Genomic DNA, 22,617 nt, shown 5'->3' with positions numbered 1-22,617 from the left:
AGCTATTTAAATCAAATGCTTCTTTATTTTTTTAAAAAGTTTTTAATTTAATAATTATTTAAATTAATTTACTTACTTAGTTTAATTACCTTATTTAATTTATTAAAAAAATCGGTAGTCATTTTTTACCAGGACTATGTAATGACGGCCTCGTTTCACCTTTTGTTTCAAATAAAACTTCTGAAAAAAAATGGTATTAACATTTTCTAATTTTTTATTAGTTTATCGTATAATTTAAATTTAATAATTTTCTGATCAGAGTTTTTTAAATTAAAAACGTTTAACAATCTAAAACTCGTCTCACACTTGCTTAAGTGGAAAAACTGTCTTTCTAAGTTTGCTTTTGTTGCTTTGTAATTGCTTTTTATTAATGTTAAATATTTTTTTTTTTTTTTTTTTTTGCATGGATGGAAATACTGTAAGAAAAATCTTTTGGAAGAAAGGTCAAGATGAAAGGTAAGAACATCTCAAATCTTTATATTAAGGGTAAAATTTAGGATTAAATTTTTAATAAAATTAGGAAATTACTTCACTGTTATTGAAGTATGTTTTTTAAGACATTTTTAAATTTTTTAAATAAATAACGCATAATTTAATCTGCAAAAGCATTTTCTTAAAATGTCTTTTAAAACTTTTTTCATATTTTTGAAAAACTTTATATTTATAACGAACGTTACATTTATATTAAACGTTACATTTATAATGAATGGTAAAAAAAAAATTTTTGGCCCATATCTTTGTGTACAAAATGTACAAGAAATTTGATTTTAGGTAAACAGAAATGCTGGAACTGTCAGGAATGAAGTAATTTTCGGCCAAAACATGAAAAAAATCTTGCAATAAACCTGAAATAAAATTCATTCTAAAATTCACGTTAACACTATGTAGCCAATGAGGTTAAAAGTAATTAAGATAAAAATCTACTTTATTATCCCATAAAAGAAATCTACTGCAACATATTTGCATTTTTTTAAATTATTTAAAATAAGAATATTTTTTTGTGGAAATAAATTTAAAGTTCTTTTTAAGTATAGAAATATTTGCAGCATAATATTTTTTCTTTCTTCATAGAATTAAGTTTTCTGTTTCTAGCTCTTTTTCCAGTTCTTGTGCAAATTTTACTATTTATCTAAACTTATTTATCTTTTTCTTAATATATTATATCATTCTCTATCTTAAGATTTATAGAGTTGTTTATTTTGAATCTCTTCCTGTTGAACTTTCACCTATTGAAATTTTATTTTTAGAAAAGCATATTTTCCGTAAAAAAAAAGTAACTTTAATTGACGGTTGAATGTACATATATTTCTGATGATTACTATGTAGTGCAAAAAATTTATCTAAATATTTTTTGAAATTATAATGGAAAAGGCAAGGAATTTTTTTTCTAAAATTAAGGGTAACCCGGACAAAAGTAATATATTGGTCTATTTTAGTATCTATAATTTGAATAGACTTCTATGTCTGTTATGCCGGATTTTTTTTCCATTCATATCTTATTCCTTTTCTAAATTTGAATTAGAGAACAAAATTTAAAAAAGAACTTATTGTATAGAAATGAGTTCTAAGCAGTTTTTTTCCCTTCAATTTAATATTTTTATTTTGTTGATTTTTAACAGTTTTTTCCATGTTCATATTCTAATTATTTTTCTTCCTTTCATGAAAAGTCCGGAAATTCCGACAGTGTGAATCAACTAGAATGGCTGAGTACTTAGAACTAGAATGAACGAGAACCAACAGAAAAGGTAAGAACATGATAAAACTACATTTTAACTCAGTAGTACCCATTCTATAATTTGTGGAATCTATTTTACAAATTCATAGCAAAATTAGAAAATCTACTTCATATTCTATATGTAGAACTGCAATTTTAATAATTTCTTCGACTGTAATTTGTATTAAAATATTTTCAGATTATTAGTAAATAATTTTTATGATTTTAAAGGAAAAATTTTATAAGGAAATATATTTTTTTTTAAATCTAAAATTTTTTTAATCAAAATACCTGTTTTTGATTTTCAAAAGTACTTTCCTAAAATCTTATCTGTTTAGTCGCCTAAATTTATTACTTTCTTAAAAAAGTTTCAGCTTGTTTTTTTAAAAATTATGCCTATACTAGAATTTCTTGATTTGTTAGAGGGAAATTTCTTTTTTAGTCAAATGATTTGATTTTATCATAGCTTACATGTCATTTTAATGTAAATTTCTTTTCATAATTTTTAAATATTAAAAATTTAAAAGTAAAAATTTATTATAAAATAAATTTAAAAATTGTTGCATAGCTGTTATTAAGTGCTATGTACTGTTATAATGCTTAATATATATATATATATATATATATATATATATATATATATATATATATATATATATATATATATATATATATATATATATATATATATATATATATATTTCACTGGTTTTCAACTTTTTTTTTCAACTGGTTCTCTTCAAATTAAAATTTTTTATGTATAAAAAAATTTAAATATTTTAAAAAACCGTTTAGTTTAAACCAACCTATCTTGATGGCATAAAATTTATATTCTTTAGTTAGTTTGTAAATTCATTACAAATGTAGAAAATCATTCCTCTTTATCGCATATTTTAATAACTTATGCTTATGCTTATGACTTTTAATACTTAATGGAGTATAGTTTTGAAGGATCATATATTTTTTTAATTGATAGAAATTTTAATCAAATAACATATTTTCAGATTTTAAAAGTACTATCTTAAAAAAATTTTCTTATATTTTTTACATGTTTAAAAACCTTTAGTTTGTTTATTTCCTTGAGGTTAAAATTTCTTTTAATTAAATAATTTAATTTTATATAAACTTAAAATATTTTCACATATTAAAGTAAAAAATTCGTTCATAGTTCTTAATCGTAAAAAAGTTAAATTTTGTTTAAATAATAAAAATATTAACATTACATAACATATTAATAGCTACAAACTATTTTGGTGAGAATGTATTCTTTCTAATTTAAAAAATATTAAAGTTTTGCTATCAAATTCTTTATTTAAAATGCATTTTTATGTTCAATTATTAAACAGATTGATCTGTAGTTACAAAATGCAATATATAAGCATTGTTAAGCGATATATACCGCTTCAATTAGTTTTCTAACTTATGCATTGGAAGCATAAGGTTGGGAAGCATTTTAAAAATTAATAGTTTATAACAGGTGAGTTTACAGTAATGAAGTTTGGTCACCACTTTTAACATTTTTAAAGTCAATCATAGTTCTCTCTATTTTTAAACTAATTAATTGTTTCATAATACTGTAAAGAGAAGTTTTATCCAGGTTGTTTCGTTAATTCATAGGATATTATTCATAGCTGTTTTAATATTTGATGCTGCAATTTTTTCAATCCAAATGAATCCGCTACTTTACACATTTGCAATAGATGTTACAAAGTACAATGGAATTTTATAAAATTAATACATAGTTTTATTACAAGCTGGAATATTCATTTTGTGCTGTTATTACCTTTTGTTACAATCAGCTAAAATTTATTTTTGTGACAATCAATGCTCGCTAGTAAATAATAAAAAAACCCAGGTGGTTTGAGCAACTTTATTAAATTCTATAACGTATGATATTTATAAGAGAAAAACTAAATTGTTGAAAATTATTGGATAGAATTTTTCTTCGAATATTTCCCTGGGATCAATAAAAGTATTTTTTAATTGTTAGAATTAATTGATATTATAACTTAACCCAGAATTAAAATGCGTCAAAAATTAATTAGATATTTTGTTTCTGTACATATTATTTAATAAATCTGTTGTAAAATAAATTGGTTACTTTTTTGCAGGAAAACTAGATTCATTCTGAAATAGGATGTTATAAAGAAGTTATTGTACACTTATGTACTTGTTTGTATTTTGATTTGTTATATTGAAATAAAATAATATTCTTTTCTTAAGGTCCTGTTTTATTTTAAATTTTATGCATTTTATTCATATTGAAATTCCAGCTTTATTTATTTCAAATCATAGAAATTGATGTGTTATTTACAGGTACCCAGTATATATATATATTTAAAAATATTTATGATATGTCTTGTTTATCTATTATTGAATATGAATAATATTGAATGGAAAGTTAGCCAATATTAAATACGAATAATATTGAAAATAAGAATAATGACTGGGCTGTGGCTTTGTTTCTATCAAGAAAAGTTAATTGTAGGTTTAATATACATAATTATTTTCATTTTTTTTTCATAACTTAAATAACTTATACATTAAGTCGCAATATGTTTTATCTTAGAATAAAATTTTTATTTAATTTTACCTCATAATGTGTAAAAAAATGTGAACACTCAATTAAACACACAATGTTTTTATATGATTCTACTTTTAACTTATTGCATTTATAATTGATTAAAATGAAATAGAAAAGAAATTTATTTTATTATGTAAGAAGATTCATTGGATGATAATTTATTATAAATTAAACAATTTTTTCCACCATTTCGCTTTTTATATTAGCATAAAATTTTTTGCATGTAGTGGCAGTTATTGTTTTATTACAATATAAAAAGTTAAAATACAATAAATTACTAGAGCTGATATCAGCAGAGTAAGAGAAAACAATTTATGTTCCTTAAATAAGAATTATTATCAACAACATGCAGCAAAAAGTCTTTGAAATTTAAGGAGAGCTCTAATAAATAAGTAAGTGACAAAAAAATTGCCGCGACACCTAACATAAAGGTGTGATACCGGCAAGGATGGCATTAAAGTTTTCTATCGAACCAAGTGTGAGGTGAGTTAAGGGTGGTATATCAGCAAATAAGGCAAAGAAGTTCGCCTAAACATCTGATATAAAGGTGTGATACCGGCAAGGACGGCATCAAAACTTTCTATTGAACCGAGTTTGAGGTGAGTTAAGGGTGATACACCGGCAAATAAGGCAAAGAAGTTCGCCTAAGCACCTGAAATAAAGGTGCGATACGGGCGAAAACGGCATAGACGTTTTCTAATCAGCCAACAGTTAAGGTGCCTTAACGGCAAGCGAGGCAACGACGTGTGCCAGTGAACATATTCAGCTTTTGATAAAAAGGCAAAAAAGACAAACAAAAGGTACAATAAAAGCCTTTACGGCAATTTTCTCTTCATTCTGTGAAAAATTTTTTTTCCCCCGGTATTAAACAGGCAAAAATGGCAAAGCAATCCAGAGGCAACAAAATAGTCCCGGTCCTTCAACGATTGCCGTCGCTTTGCCTGAAATGCCATGCACTGGCCCTCATTCTGGCCCAGATTTCACTTTATTAACGGAACCGATACGGCGATGAAAAGCCCGCCGTAATGGCACTTTAGGTGTGCCGACATTGTCCCTTCACTAGCCCAAAAGTCGTGTGCTTGTTGGGTGGGTAAATAATAATACTAAATTCAATAAACTCTACTTTATTTACTACGAAAAAAAACATTTTGCAATGTCTCAGTTATGCACGTAATTCAACTTAAAGTGACATCAGTGTGACTTCTGTTGTTGCAGATTAGATGACAAATAATTTATATTAGGGTTATAAGATGTTAGTTTAAGCAGAATTGTTAATTTGTTTTGCTAGTTATTTATTGTTAGCTTGTTTTTTTATGGTTATTAATTGCTTTTTTGGCATTAAATGTGCATTTTTTGTTAATTTTTTGTGAATTTAATTGTTAATATGCTTCATAGTGAACTTTGTGATCGGTGGCGTGCCCAAAATCTTTTGTCGCATACCATTGGTTTGCCATCCCTGCTGTAGGGCATGAAGGTATTGTAGAAATTAGTGACTTGAAGTAATTAAAAAAATTACCCGAGGTCATTCCTTCTTCATTGACATTATTCAGATCTGCAGGGTCATCATGCATCAGATATTCTTCGATTTCCTCCGAAACATCTGATGGAATTTCTTCTGGTACCGGAGCAAAATAAGTCAAATCTCCATTTGACTTTCGTACGTAAAGAGTTCCTCTGAAGGCAGGGACAAGAACACTCTAGACCGAAAAAAATAATAACATTATATGTAAGATAAAAAAGAAACGAGAGAAAAAAAAAGAAATTATTAAAATAAAATATTTTTAAAAATCTTTTTTCTTAATAATTTTTTTTTCTCTTCTTACTAATCTTTATTATATTATTTTCCATGTTTTCTCTATATTTTTGCAGGTGGCACGTTACTCCGTCCCTCTCACTAGTTAAGTTTTATTTTTTTTTAATCTTTGTTTCAGTTAGACATTGTTGTGTAGAAGAGCTGTGATCATAATTAATCTAAAAATCAAGCAGAGCATTAATTTGAAATTCATTGTGAAATTAAAAAAAAAGCTACAACTGAATGCTTTAATTTGTTAAAGGAGGTGTTTGACGATAATTGCAAGTCACATAGTCCAATTTTTGATTGGCACAAACAATTTACGGACGACTGTTGAAGATGATGAACACTCTGGTCGTCTTGTGACTTCAAGAACTGATGAAAAGCTTTAAAAAAAATTGATGAAATCGAAGCTTGAGTGTTCGAATGATGTCAGATAATGCGAACATAGACAGAGAGACAATAAGAGAAATTTTTGATAAAAGCAAAATATTGACAGGAGCAAAGGATGAACAGGAAAGACATTTGCTCTGACATCATAGAACGCGTCACAGAAGATCGTGAACTGATTGAAAAAGTCATAACATGTGACGAAACGTTTACTGAAACTAAACGACAATCTATGCACTGGAAAAACCCCTCATCACCAAGTGCCAAAAAAGCTTGAATGAGCAAGTCAAAACTGAAAGCCTTGCTCATCGTTTTATTTTGATAATTATGGTATAATCATGATAGAATGGGAACCTCAAGGTCAAATTATAATCCAGCAGTACTACAATCATCGGATGCACTTTGCGGCTAATACTAAGGTTATATCATTTACAGGAAGAGCTTAGTGGATAACCAACAAAGAGTGTACCTTCAAATTTTATTTTATAACCCTACACTGAGTTTACAACTACCAACGTTGATCTCCGTAACCTTGTAATTTTGAACCCAATCTAGAAGACAAATGAACTCCTTTATCAAGTAATGGGAGAAATTTGCCATCGTGGGAGGACTTTTCGATTAAGCTAACCCACATTTGCGTCACATGGAGAGGAAAACCACGAAATAATCCCACGGTTAACCCGACAGCAAAGGGACTCTAACCAATCATCCGTCTACACTGAGGATATTTTACGTCTGCACTGTGATCGGTGAGATGTACCTTTAAATTTTAAAGGTTCAGTGTATCTTTTAAATTCAGAGATAAAAGTGTTTCATTTTTACCTCTGAAAGCAGAGGTACTGTTTTTAAGAGTTCACCCTACTACTTGAGAGAATCAATCAGATGCCGTGTGTACGACTGCATTCATTTTTATTTTATATTATTTATTGATTTAGTATTATTTTAAATTAAGACGGGAATACGGTATTCGTTAATTTATTTGCAGTTATTGTACTATTTATGATGTGTAAAGTCTTTCAAGTCTGAAAAGTGGTAATTCACGTCATGTTTGACCCGCACAGTAGAACTCTAGACTAGCAATTACGATTAGTGACCATTGGTTTCCAGCGTTATAAAAAATTGGTAGCCACATTCGCTAGCCACTCTTAAATAGGTGTACGCGCAGCACCAGACTTGTTGTTTTATTATAAACTACTGTTTATAGAAAATGCAACACCATTAAAGAATCATCAGAATCAAATGAAATTTAATGCAGAAACGACTTGTACTGATACAAATAAATGATGAAATTTTCAAAACAAAAGAAACAAATTAAGCGTCCGAAATCAGTATTTGGTGCAGCCACCACGCGCTGCAATAAGTGCTGCTATACGACGTGGCATGGAGTCAAACAGATGTTGAATATCTGCTTGAGGAAGAGAATTCCATATCGCTTGTATGCGCAACCAAAGTTCGTCTTTGGAAACTGCAGGACGCGGATCACGAGTGAGACGCCGACCAACCATATCCCACACGTGCTCAATAGGCGACATATCCGGCGAATAAGCAGGCCAAGGAAGAAGTTGCATGCGTTGTGCTGAACAGAAGTCTCTAACAGTCCGCGCAACATGTGGGCGTGCATTATCCTGCTGAAAGATAGCTCCAGGGATGCCTTGAAGGAAAGGAACGACTTCGGGCTGTAGCACTTCACGGACGTATCTGTTGCTATTGAGATTACCCTCAATTCGTATCAAATTGGATCGTCCATGATACGAAATCGCACCCCAGACCATAACTCCGGGTGTTCGACCACTATGTCGTTCAATAATACACTCAGGAAGGCAGCGTTGACCGGCATAACGTCTAACACGAACACGGCCATCATGGGTCCACAAATTGAAGCGTGATTCATCTGAAAAGACAACTTGGTGCCAATCAGCTCGCCAGTCTCTGTGCTCAAGAGCCCACTGCCGACGCAGCCGTCGATGATCCGCCGTGAGGGGAATCCTGTATAATGGCACCCTTGCACGCAATCCACGGCGCAGCAGACGACGACGAATTGACGAAGCCGACAATTGTACACCTGTAGCAGTAGACCAATGTGCTGCCAGCTGCCTGGAGGAAGCTGTGCGATCATTCACCGCCATGCGGAGCAGGTTTCGATCATCGCGCTCTGACGTCACCTTCTGTCGTCCAGTGCCTGTTTTTCGAGTTGTTCGGTGCTCGTCGGTCCACTGCTTCCAAACTCGCATCACTGTGGAACTGTTCCGCTGCATACGAGCTGCTATTGCGCGATAGGAAAATCCTCCTTCTCGAAGGCCGATTATCCTCCCTCGTTCAAACTCCGTAAGTTGCTTGAATTTCTTATTCTTCCGTCGTGGAGGCATACTCAGGTCTCACTAAACGTTTGCCACTAACAAATAATCATAGACTATTTTCAACGTCCCGCTACAGCACTTTATTTATACGCTTTCAGCATCAATTCAGAGGGCGCTGCGCGCGCCACGCACGCGCGATGGCTCTGAAACTTTATTAATTTGCATAATATCCTATAATTGACATTTGCTGCGAATTTCATTTGATTCTGATGATTTCTTCATGGTGTTGCATTTTCTACAAACAGCAGTTTATTCCTTTGTAGTAAAAAAATCGATTTATTTGATATGAATCAGTTTTCGATTTTTTAAAAGCTTTATAATAATATCGATATTTTAAAAAATTCGTCGAAATACGTAGTAATAAATTTCGAAAAATCGAGCGACAACACTTCGAAATTTGAAGATGGAATAGAGTTCATCAAAAAGTAATCACTCAAATGTACTATTTGATATTTCCGCGTCGTATTATTGTTTAAAAAATGTGGAGATTTGTATAAAAAATTGCCGAAAAAACGTTCGAAATAAGACGTGAATTTACGACGGAATAAGCATAAATCATACGTTTTTTTTTATACATGATCTCCTCTTTTGGCGACTAGGATTTGATATTCTGGTAGCTAATTTCTGTGAAAAGACAGCTCTGATTAGCAACTGGTGATCGATAGTCTAGAGCAGTGGTCCCCAACCCCCGGTCCGTGGATCAAATGGTACCGGTCCGCCCATTTCATTGAAACTGAATTTAAATTTCTAGGTTTATACCCCAAATTAAAAATATCTGTGTTCCATTAAAATTTTATTTACTTAAAAAAAAATTGCCCCCGAAGGTAGTAACATAATTTTTTTAATGTTTTAAAAAGTAAAAAAAAAAAGAAATCTTCTGCAACTATTTTTTCATTCAATTAGTTTTAATAAACAAAAAACAATCATCGTAACTGTAAATATCATAAATAAAAAACGAAAGCGCGACGCTACATTTGCATTGGAACTAATAAAGAACTTCGTCTTCTCTCTCGATTCTGACGCCTCACACAGCGAGAGTGTATAGTAAGGCTATGGAGAAGCTGGCTCGTCTGCCATTTAGTCGCCCAAAGACCACGTGACCATGATTCCTCTCTACTGTTTTGTGTGCTTTATGCGGATTTGTTTGTTTTTTGTAAAAAGAAAGTGTCTATCACTCCTCTCTCTGTTCACCGGTACTTTCTCAGGTTTAACAGTGCTTGGTGTACGTGTGTATTGTGTCTGCACAAATTTAACTCACAAGTTAACAAACATGAATACAAAACAGACGTCCTTAGAAAGTTTCCTTGGAAAAAAGAGAAGGCTCAGTGAAGAGACCGAATGCCTTCAACATCAAAGAAGCATGCAACTTTTAACAGACAATACCATGAGTCCTACTTGAAGTATGGTTTTGTCGGGACAGGCGATTCACACAAACCAAAACCGCTCTGCATAGTTTGCGGCGATCAACTCTCTAATGACGTAATGAAACCTTCAAAACTGCTTCGCCACTTGAACGCCAAGCACCCTGGATTAAAAGACAAGCCTCTGGAGTATTTTGAAAGAAAAAAAAACGGGAACACGACGGACAGAAAAAATTTATGATGGCCGCCACATCAATAAAGAAGAGTGCACTAAGAGCATCATATTTGGTGGCTAACCGCATTGCTAAAGCTAAAAAGCCATTCAATATTGGTGAAGAATTAATCTTGCCCGCCACTAAAGACATTTGCCCTGAAATACTAGAAGCTGCTGTGGAAAAGATAGCACATGTGCCTTTGTCGGCTAGCAATGTGACTAGGCGCATTGAGGAAATAGCCGAAGACATTGAAAAGCAATTGTTGGAGAGGATTAATGCATCACCGTGGTACGCACTCCAGGTTGACGAATCTACAGATATTGACAGCAAGGCAGTACTACTTGTTTATGTGCGATATCTATATCAGGAAGATGTGCATGAGGATTTGTTATGTGCACTATCTTTGCCAACCAACGCCACAGGAGAACTGTTCAAGTCACTGGATGGTTATATGTCAAGACAACTAAAATGGTCCTTTTGTGTAGGCATATGCACAGGCGGAGCTACTGCTATGACCGGACGTCTATCTGGTTTAACTGCTCGGATTACGGAAGTTGCATCTGAGAGTGAAGCTACACATTGTCTCATTCACAGGGAAGTGCTAGCAAGCAGAAAAATGTCACCAGAATTTAACAGCGTATTGATTGATGACGTTAAAGTTATTAACTACATCAAAGCACACGCCCTTAACTCGTGCCTGTTTGAGCAGCTTTGTGAAGAGATGGACGCAGAGTACAGATGCCTTCTGTTATACACAGAAATAAGATGGTTATCCAGAGGAAAATCGCTACTGAGAGTATTTGAATTGCGAGAGCCATTGCAAAGATTTCTCTTAGAAAAGAAGTCACCGCTGGCAGCACATTTCAGTGACAAGGTATGGGTCACCAAACTGGCTTACCTGTGTGACATATTCAACTTGATGAATGAACTCAATCTGTGCTTTCAGGGGAAAATGACAACTGTTTTCAAGTTGGCTGACAAAGTCGCTGACTTTAAAGCCAAACTGGAGTTATGAGCAACCAAAACAAAGCAACGGAATAAACTGGAGATAAGCAACACACTTCGGGTGTCATTGTCTCCGATTACCCCCAGATGGAGCCGTCTTATTGCAAAGAAACAAGCTCAGGATTCTAATTGATGTAACGTTCAAGTAAGTTAAAATGTTAAATCACTTTATTTTTTGGTGTAACTGTATTTTATTTTAAAGGTATGTTTAAATACAATTAAATTAAAATTATAAAATCAAAATAATCTAAAATATAAACAATCAATGCCCCCCCCCCTCAGTGGGCCGTGGTAAAATTATCAAACGCTGACAGGTCCGCGGTGATAAAAAGGTTGGGGAACACTGGTCTAGAGTGCCACAGTACAGATCGTGAAAATTGTTTAAAATCCTATCAAATTTAAGATATGGGTCATTCTCACAAAAACAGTCATTTTTATGTCCCCAGTATATTTTATGTTTGTTTTACAACTTACGAAAAAAATATTTCAGGGAAAGTGTCCTTCAGAATGCAGGCTAACAAAAGAATAAAAATAAAATTATCAATTTTTATTTTTTATTAATTTTAGGTAATTAAAATATACCAATATGTCATTCCCTCACTTGTCCCCACTGTTGATTTAAAAAAAGAAAAAAATGCTTCTGAAATAAAAATTAATTATAAATTCGTGTTTTTTATTTCAGACTATTGAAATATAGAATTCAGAAAATCAATTTTAAATTTAATTTCTGATAAAAATATTAGCACAGCACTATTTTAAACTTTGTCCCTAGTGTTTCGCGTCGTTCCCTCACAACAATGTTCTTATCACCTGCAATCTTCTTAGATTAAAAATATTTTAATAAAAACTTTAGCAGTTAACAACTGGCATCATAGAACAAAATTGCAGTATGTTTCCATCTTCAACTTAAAGAAGCTTTGCTGTGGAATAAATTTGAATGAATCAAACCAGGTAAAATTTTTTACATTTGTCATTCCCTCATGTCGTTTTTTAGAGTAAAATAAAATACAACTTCATCGAGAAAGTTGATAATTATACGTATGCTGCTTTCTTGTATGAATATAATGGTATGTGATTGATTTCAGAAATTAATTAGGCCTAACTGTTATTTTTAAATTTTATTAAGTTTGTCATTCCCTCACTAGTGTATAAATTGAGGGAATGATTCAAGATGAGTATATCATAAAAAAAAATTTCGCTCTGTCGTGCTAACCAATTTTATTTCCCAAACCTTTAAAAACTATTAAGTATATAAAACTAAATTATAATAAATGTTAGATATACTTAGTATGTTATCATTTTCAGACTTGAGGTAGCTATGACTTAGAAAAAAACATGTATTATAATAAAATATCATTCCCTCACATTTTAAACAGTGAAATTAATTAATTTATTTAAATATTAAGTATAATTTAAAGGATATATACTTTCTTTATAATGCCATTACATATTTCTATTAATATAAAAAGTTTCAGAGCTTTTTATTTAATTTAATTTTTTTTGAGATTTTATGAACTGAAAAATGACAGTTTTTGTGAGAATCACCCATATAAGCACGACTGTTAATTTTCCAAAAATAAGAAGAACCGGAATATTTAAAATTATTACATTTCTACTGTTATTTCAATAAAATGAACTATTTGTGACTACTACTACTTTTATACAGTTTTACGCTTATATTTAACAAAAAAAAAAGTATATACAATAATAATAAAATATATTAAATATACATATATAAAATAAGTATATAAAATGTAAATACATATATTAGTATATAATAACTATAAAAGTACATACGAGTATGTGTGTAATATTAAGTTGACAAATAATTATACGCTTCCTAATTGCTAATAAATAGTGAAAGTTATAAATAGTGTACTATTTCCCAAAAAATGAAATGTTCCTTTAACCAGCTAGCAATCAACAGCCTCGCATACAAGTTTTATTTTTAACTGAATGTAATTTATATGTTGTTATGGTTAACTTTATATGGCGAAAAAATATTATGTATTCATAAGACAAAAATTCGTAAAATGAAGCAGATATTTGTGTACCTGAGAACTGGAGTAAAAAAAAATAACATCTATCATGGATGAATATTTAAATTAACTTACCTCCTGTGACTTCGGTGGCTTGAATTGGATCGCAAATTGATTTTGGTCAATAAACTTTCGGAGAAATACAACAGCTTCGTCCAAGGAAGCTCCACGCTGTCCAATAGGAATTTTCGATTTCAACTTTATTTTATCGACAAGAGTGAAAAGAATAACTGGGAAATTTTTGCTTATAGATAGTTTCCTAAACTGGAAAAAAAAAAGAATCAAATTAAATTTCACACTTTTCGTCTTGTCTATATAAATTAAAATTAGGGATGCCTACTGCTTGTTTCTCTACAGAACATTTCGCGAAATGGTTATAAATGAAAACCTAAAAATTGTGAAATTTTTGGTTAATTCTAAGTCACTTTAGATACATGTAAATTTAAATTCCAGCTGCTTTTAACGACTCGCACTATTTTTTGGACCTCTGAGCTGTAAGTGGTTTCAATTATAATGTAAGCTTTTATTTCCTTAAAAAATTGTTACTGGAACTAAAAAAGTCGAAAATCATGACAAACAGGAAAGCAGGTCATTAAAAATCACTGGATTGGAAAATCACTCCCTGAAAACCTGCCATTTTAGGAAACTAAACTTACAAAAGACACCTGGATTTATTGTATTATTTATACAGCATATATTTACAGGCTTATAAACCTTTGTCAAGTAGAAGAACAGATACCACAATACAGTGAAGGACAGCACGAAGATTCATCCAAGGTAACAGAAGGATTCGAACCAGCTACCTTCACTCTTTGCAAGGAGTTACACGGGTGATACAGCTTGGCCAGTAAGACCTCAAAAATATTTAGAAGAAAGTGCCATTGAATACACAGTTTTTAATTATTTTTAAGAAGTGGTGAAAAAAATAACTTTAGATTTACACATACAAAACCATGCATTATAAACATGGTTTTTGCTGCTACTAAAAAAGATTTACCCTCTAATCTTAGCAAGTTTGCATCTCTGAAATGTCCCGCATTGGACTGATCGTTAAGACACGGTTCCCAGTAGATCACCGAAGTCAAGCATCACTGGTTGCCGTCAGTGTGCGGGTGGGTGACCACTTGCACCAGTCTGCGTTGGGACCGAGGGTGTGCGGTATTGGTCCCCGTTAAACTGTTCTCGACTTCGCGTGCAGGTCGTCGGACTACCGAAGCGGGGGTGCCACCCCCTCTACAGAGGATCAAAATTGTGATGGCATGTCTTCTGATCATCCTCAGGGATGTTTCTCAGACCGTCGCCAATAGCCCATTGTGCAGCTCTGGTGCGACGCAAATGAACTACTAAAACAACATATCTGACATATAAAAATATTTTCTCCGTTTTAGTTTAAATGATTCACTTATTATATACAATTAATGTTACTAAATATGTAGATAATCTTCATAGAAGGTCTATCCTGTCTTTCAGAAATAAAAACAAATTTTTTTTTTCTTTGGTCATAATGCTTACATCATTTTAAAGGTTAAACATTTGTCTGTTTTTCCATCTAATCCATGCTTATTTAAGTAGAATTATGTAAAACACTTTGCCTATTTTTTTTAATTAAATTATAAGATTCCGATTAAAATAATGATCGTGACCCAAACGTAACACAGTTTACTTGTTCAAAAAAATATGAAAATTGGAATAAAATTCAGCATATTTCAAGCGCTCAAAAATAATTAGAAATGGGGAAAACAAAAGTGATTTGTAACAGAAAACGTGAATTTGCGAATGAAAGAGGAAAAATGCGTGTTAAAAATAAAACTGTAAAAACCTTGTACCCTAGAGTTAAGTAGAAAATAAAGGTTAAAAAACAAATCTAGAAAAACTTAAATGGCTGAGAGAGCACAGGTGAAGTGGCTAGGTGAAATGAATTTCCGCGCACAATTCAGAGTTGTTGATGAACTTTAGTCGTTAACAAAGGTATCTGCTTTCATTATGAATAAAACAAGTTTTATGGCATCTAGATGAGCTGATGTGACAGTGTTAAGAATTTTGATATTATCGAAACTGAATTTATGCACAGGATTCGAACAATGTGCGGCTATAGATAATTCATCGCAATTTTAATAATGGAGTTATCTATTGTGTTCTTTCAGTCAAAATTTTAAAGCTCGTCTATTTTGTCCGATGTATCCAAGGTTACACTGGATAAGTATACATTCTCTGCTTCACTCTCGGCTACTGCGGTCTGTCTAATTTTGTTTATCACTCTTATATACTATTTTTCTTTAGAAACTAATTTTTCTTTCTTCAAATTTCTTTTGTTTCCTTCATTCACGTCTGGCGAATCTTGAAAATGGTTGCCTATTTTTGAGTGCATGAAACATTCGCTTCAATAAAATGAAGATAATATTAAAAGTTTACGTGTTTCAGGCGTTTAAAAATAAGCGCCCATTTTCAAGGCTTGCCAGACGTAAATGACTTCATGACGTAAATTTCTAAGCTCTAACAACACAGTATATTAAGTTAAAATTACAATTTTATTCAAGAAGGTATAGCGATACCTTTCATAAAATTTTTATCTCTTTTTCAGTTTTAATTGTTTGATAATTAAGAAATGTATATAGAAGAAATTGATAAATATATTATCAAAAATCAATGTATTCGTATGTATATTAATGAAATTGTATCAATTATTCAAAGAACCTACTAAAAATAAAATTAAAAAAAGCAGATGTAAAATCACACATTCTTTCAAAAACATACTTTTATAAAATTCAACATTCGTTGAATATAATGTTTTATTCAAATCTCTTTGCTAAATAACGAATAAATTTTTAAACGACTTAAAAAGAAACATCGTATTTCATAATTTAAACAAAAAAAAAAATAAACATTCGGCTATCGGCGGAAAAATATGAATGAAATTTTACACTACGCGTGGGCCGGACTAAAGAGATTTAGCCCTGACGCGTGTGTAAATCAAGTTCCCCGTAAGTTAACTGCATTTAAATATTATTCGCCCCATTTAAATATTTATATATTGTCACCAAATTATTTTTTAAAAATAATTAATTTTAATTTTACTCTGCTTTCTGGTAAAAACAGTTGAAACTTTCGATTTTGTAATAGAGAAAGTTACGTATAATTATATGGCACAAAAAATGTATGCCTCATGATTCATAATTTTTTCATCCACAATTGGGTACTTGCACTTCAAGAAGAAGAAGACCACAATACCCGCACATGTGACGTATGACTCCAGTTGATAAGCAAAATGGTGTGTTAAAGTTGAGCTAAGTTTCCCCACATGAGTCAAAATGTGATACCACCCCCTGGAACCATTAAGATTGACACTTAGTGCGTGCAAATACGATCATTAAAACGAAAATTAATTAGGGCAAAACAAAATAATTAAGTAAATAAACAATTTAAAAAGAAGTCCTTCCAGACCGGTTGCTTGGCATGTAATCCTAATTAAGGGATATCCTAATTTTAAATCCAATTAATCTGCGTAGTCAGAATTAAAATATTTTTACTTGTTTTATAACTGGCGTTGAACAGCCGATCCAATTTTAAGTTTACATCTACCAATGCTCAAATCCTTAGCCTAGTAATTTTGAACTCATTCCAAAAGACAAGGGAACTCATGGATCAAGTATTGGAAAAAATTTCAAGTCGTAGAGGACCTTTAGATGGATTTAACCTATATTTTACATGGCGAGAAAAAAAAACGAAAACCTCTCATGGTTAGCCTGACGGCAAATGAACCTATGATCCATCTACCACTGAGGATATTTTAGGCCAGTACTGTGGTCATTTCGAGCCGGGTATGGATTTCGTATCGAACAGTCATTGTTGGGATTTAAATCCAGTTCACCTCATTGGGTCGAAACTGCTCTATTCTTTGAGCCACTACGACAATTAAATGCATTTATATAAATATAAGTAATTTTCTAGAAGATTATTTATTAAACTTACTTGAACATTTTGTACTCGGAGGGGTGACATTAATTGTGCTGCATTATTTATATAGTACTGAACTGTATCCAGGAACTGATACTTGTACTTTAAAAGGAGGTTTTCTGTTGCATCTGTTACTAAAATTGAAAGAAAGATCTTAGAATATAGAATCAAACAGAATTAGTAAAAAGAATTCAAATGTTTGTTTGCATCCGAACATTCTGGAGAAAATGTTCTAATAAGCGAATGCGAGTAGTAATCGATTTCGATTATGTTAAGGCTTGTATGAGGCTAGGTACAAAAAACGAGTGAGTCTTACAATATTTTTATTGGTAGGAAAGGCCAGGGTAGCCTGGTTGGTAGGGCGTTGGGTTCTTGTCCATCCAAATATGTAACTAATGCGTAGTACTGCTCAGTTCGGTGTGCTATACCAGGAAAACATCTTACGGGAGGCGGGATTCATATTAACAGAGCATCCTATGTACTATGATGTAGCTCATAAGAAGCAAAGTGACAGCCGGGAGGTCGTACGCCACCTGTTGTTGGACAATTCTACATGTATGGTTATGTACGCTAATTTACACCATTTTATTCTTTCTTTCTTTCTCAAAATAAATATGTCGGCAGATTTAATCAACATGGATGCTATAAATGTATTCTTAAATAAATATCTTAGTTAATACTGTTAATAATAATGTAATGATTTATACATAAAATTTTAATAATATTATAATAATAATGCTATAATTAATACAGTTTTGTTTATAAATAGTACAAAAATGCGGAAAAAAACCAACAATATATAAGAAAAAATAAAGCTTTTTCTCTCCTCCCCACCCTGAGAGTGGTTAGGAGATTGAAAACCCATTTCATAACTTCTGCTTCTGTCCGCCCCCAAATGTTGCTTTTTCTTCAATACGCAGCAATTTGCACCAAATCTTTGGGGACTTGTTTACATTACGTCTGTCAAAGCTAGTCGTCTTTTCCAAGGTACTACACCCTTGTGCAAATTAATTGAAACAAACTTTTTTTTTCGTGTTTTTTAAAGAAGATGTTTTGGGGTGTTTCGGTTACAATGGGGTTGGACCTTTGCAGCCTATTGACGGTATGATGCGTTCTGAGCAGTACATTACTATTCTGGATAAAAAAGTTGTTCCAGAGTTGAAGAAACGATACCCTGATGGAACGGGGATTTTTCAACAGGCTCCTTGCCATACGTCCAAAATCGTCAAGAAATTCACGTCTGAGAATCGAGACATTGGAATGGCCAGGGACCTCTCCGGATATCAACCCAATTGAGAATCTCTGGGTCATATGCAAGAATCGCATATTAAATATGGACTGTACAACTATGGAGAAGCTAATCACGGCGTTAATTCATGTGTGGTACAAGGACACAAATATTATAAATGACTGTAAAAAATTAGTGGAATCCATGCCGAATCATGTCCAAATGTTAATAAAGTGTCGTGGAGATCATATTATGTACAAAAAATTTCTGAGTTTGTATAAATTAAAGTAAAATAGCATTTTCTCTTAATTTTCTGAATTTATTGAGTTTGTTTCAATTAATTTGCACAAGGGTGTATATTCTTTGCTTGCATCATTGGATTATTATATATTTTCAAGTATACATTACACATGTTACCGGGAATAACCAAAATCAAGAGAATGTCCTCCGGTGAATGTCAACAATCACATAATCGCTCTGGTGAATGTCCGAAATATTTCTTATGTCCGATTTCATTGTAATCCATTCGTCGGTATTATTATATTTATACGATACTTTAATATCTGCAGAGGATAGATTATGAGAAACATTTGGAGTACCGGTTAAATACATAGCAGTGGCACTTGACCTTAAACAAACATTACTGTAGGACATACCGGGCAGTGGCACTTAATTAGATCTAGTTAAATGCAACTGCTATTTTCAATATTGACCAAAGCGAATATGTGATTGTCAACAACCACAAATTTAGGTCATTCACAGTAGCATACAAAACTTTTTAAATGGTAAAATATTCATCAGTAGCAATGTTCACAAATCGCACTTGATTGTTTGATTGATTAAAACCAGAAGTTTTATGAGTACGGGATCATGAAGTTACCAGAGACATGACAAAAGGTCATGAAACAGACGGGCGGATATTTGATTGATTTAAGTCCATTTTTTGTAAAATTAAAAGTTTTATTTTACGGAATAAAAGCCGAAAATATTTTCCAACCAACCCAATATTACATTTTAAACTCGCATTCGAGCTTACTTACTTTTAGGGATGGTAAACGGATTTATTTATCTTTCAGAGTTGTAAGTTATTAAAAGTTTAAAGTTTAAGTTAAGCTTTTACTATTCTTAATTATCGACAAATTAATGCTTTGCTTTTTTTTGTGAGTTAGCACTGCTGTTTCAATTTGAAAAGGAGGTAGAACAAATCAAGGGTATTGAGAATTAAACATATCAAACAATGATCGGAAATGATATTGTTCCCCATTAAATCACTACTCATGTTGAATGTTTGAACTGAATGTTCGTGCCCATTTTAACCGTTATTGTCCATTAGTTCCCTTGTCTTCTGGATTGGATAAAAAATTATTAGGCTACGGTATTAAACAATAATAGTCATAAACTCAAAATTGAGCAGCTGATAATGATTTTAAAACAAAATAATTTTGAGAAATAATAACTTAAAATAAAATTAAGATAATTAATAAATTAAGATAATGTACCCCTAGCGGCATAAATCACATTTCCAGTGTCTTTTTTTTAAAATTTACAATCTTAATAACGTACTCTATTTCCTCTCCAAGTTTGTTACCGTGGCACCCAAGATTTTACTCTACATCTAAAATACTTTTAGAATTCGCAAGTTATAACAGATGATTATTTATTTCACTTACTGTAGAGGATAATGGCAAAATCCATTTTATTTTGAGTTTCAATGCAATTGCTGACATCGAAATCCCTCAGAAGAGGAGGCTTTGCCTTGAATTTAAGAAAACTGTAAGATGTAACACCTTCTCTCAGTTCACCATCCTGAAATTTTAACATTTAAACTATAAGAAAACTTATATAATAATTTTAAACATTTTAATAATGGCAATGCCTTGACTATTTTAATAATTATAATAGCCATAAATATTTTAATAATAGCAATGCTATAAATATTTTAACATAGCAATGTCATAAATACTTCAAAAATAATAATAGCCATCAATATTTTAATAATAGCAATGCCATAAATATTTTCTTAATAACAACACCGCAATAGCAATAAATAGTAGCAATCTATAAGCTGTAACACCTTCTCTCAGCTCATTACCCTGAAATTTTAACATTTACACAATAAGAAAACTTATATGATAATTTTAAGTATTCGAATAATAGCAATTATATAGAAGTATTATATTGAATAATATTATATTATTATATAATATTATATTGAATAATAGCAAGAATTTAAAATGTATCTCTTAAGAGATTTGATACTTTACTGCCCGAAATAGAATGAAAAGAACCATTGGTAACGCAAACAGATACCATGTTTCAACAACCAATCAGAATAGAGATATCCACACTCCGTAACTTGCAGCCATCTCATTGCGTTCCGAAACGATAAAATAATTCTAATAAAATTAAAATTTCAGCCCTCCCCCCACCTCGAAAAAAAAGAGGAAAGAAACACTAAGAGATATCACACTACATTAAGAGATATTAGGTTGGTTTTAACTATGCGATGCAGATCTACATCGCTATATATATATAAAAAAGAATGTCTTGCGATGAGTGTCCCGCGATAAGTGTCGGATTTTTAAGATTGGGTTCTTGCACGCGAAAATTCGATTATTCGTACAATAAGTATTCAGAGTATTTATTTATTTAATAATCTTTTGGCGCACTGCACATCCGATTTAACTATTGAATACATGAAGTAAATATAATGGATTCATTTACCAATTCTTTTTGTATAATTGAATGTTTCACTGGTACTCCAAATTCTTCTTTCTCATCGGCTGATTCGTGCCACCCATTCTGTGAAAGATTAAAAATTAATACACGATTAATAAAGGAAATCAATATAAAATAAGTAATAAGTCATTAAATTAATTTCTGAACATCACATGTTACAAAACGATTTGAAATATCCATCGCTGGAAAACGATTTTAAGTGTTCTGTTTAGGAAGCAAATTATCTTCGTAAATTTCGCACTTTGTTACAAAGTTTGACACTAGATGACGCTGCTCTCTTGAAAAAATATGAAAAGTGTTTTCTTTTGGGCTTGTTGTCAGACTATTCCAAATGAAACATTTTGACGGTAATTAGTTATTTTTGTTTAAAGATTGCACCACGCTGTTGGTACCAGAAAAAGATCGTTTTTCTGGCAGCAACAAAAAGAAAAGAAAAAAAAGAGTACGATTGTGCCCATTATCGTCTAACAAAGGATGAAAAGATTCTGAAAGCTTAGCGTGATACAATTTCTTTTTAAATCGTTGGTGAATTTCGTTATTATTTTTAAAACGCTTGATACTTAGAGGAGAATAAATTCTCTAGTATCTTTAGTAGAGCGCCGCAAGCCTTCTATTTTTATTTATTTTTATTTATCTTCATTTTTTAAATTTAACATTCCTAATTATTCATTTGGAGCTACTACATTTCAGCAACTGAAAATTGCTGCAAAACAGATCATTTTAGTTTTTGTACATTTTTTGAGAGCACATTAAGCAATGTTTTAGGAATACTTTTCATTAAATAATATTTTGGATCTTAGGTACAAATGAGATGGGGTAAAGTTTTAAAATACTGTCAAGCAAAAGTAAATTTATAAAAATAAACCTAAAGTTGCTATTATACACAGAAACGTCTGTTTTCATTCTACGTAGACATTGGTCCTCCAGAAATATCTTTGATAAATGGAACTATTAAGAAATTTGAAAGTTTTTTTTCTTTTCTTTTTTAGTTTAGGCCATTTTAAAATGTACAGTAGAATATCAAGCGATGTAAATTCACAAAAAAAAGATCAAAACACAGTTCGTTGAAGCAAACTTACTGTTGAAATATAAGTTTCCTTCACAAATGTTGCATTAAAATTCTTATCGAAGTATGAACCAGCCCATACATCACATTCAATGTCTCTTGTAAAATCCTGTTAAAAAATAATACAATTAAAACAAAAAATAAGTAACAGTAGTAAACTTACAGGGGTTGGA

The 22,617-nt window shown here is 31.5% G+C and overlaps 1 protein-coding gene and 1 long non-coding RNA gene across 2 annotated transcripts in view; one reads left to right on the top strand and one right to left on the bottom strand.

The window, feature by feature from the left end:
• LOC107436174 (uncharacterized) overlaps positions 1–22,617 on the bottom strand; it is a 108,872-nt gene that overhangs the window by 18,425 nt on the left and 67,830 nt on the right. Inside the window, exons 9-14 of the mRNA XM_021146764.4 lie at positions 22,458–22,553; positions 21,364–21,441; positions 20,310–20,445; positions 17,427–17,545; positions 13,533–13,721; positions 5,815–5,995 (exon numbers count right to left, since the gene is read on the bottom strand). Coding sequence (XP_021002423.3) covers positions 5,815–5,995; positions 13,533–13,721; positions 17,427–17,545; positions 20,310–20,445; positions 21,364–21,441; positions 22,458–22,553 — 799 coding nt within the window. The remainder of the gene's footprint in view (positions 1–5,814; positions 5,996–13,532; positions 13,722–17,426; positions 17,546–20,309; positions 20,446–21,363; positions 21,442–22,457; positions 22,554–22,617) is intronic.
• Positions 318–3,936, top strand: LOC147808516 (uncharacterized). Its single transcript, XR_015433597.1, has 3 exons — positions 318–456; positions 1,668–1,745; positions 3,826–3,936. It is a non-coding gene; the product is annotated as an uncharacterized LOC147808516 (long non-coding RNA).

The sequence above is a fragment of the Parasteatoda tepidariorum genome, chromosome 5 (assembly GCF_982258835.1).
Source record: "Parasteatoda tepidariorum strain Cologne lab strain chromosome 5, Ptep-v5.0, whole genome shotgun sequence".
NCBI lineage: Eukaryota > Metazoa > Arthropoda > Arachnida > Araneae > Theridiidae > Parasteatoda > Parasteatoda tepidariorum.
Note: the sequence above shows the minus strand (reverse complement) of the source record. Positions and strands in the feature narration are given on the sequence as shown.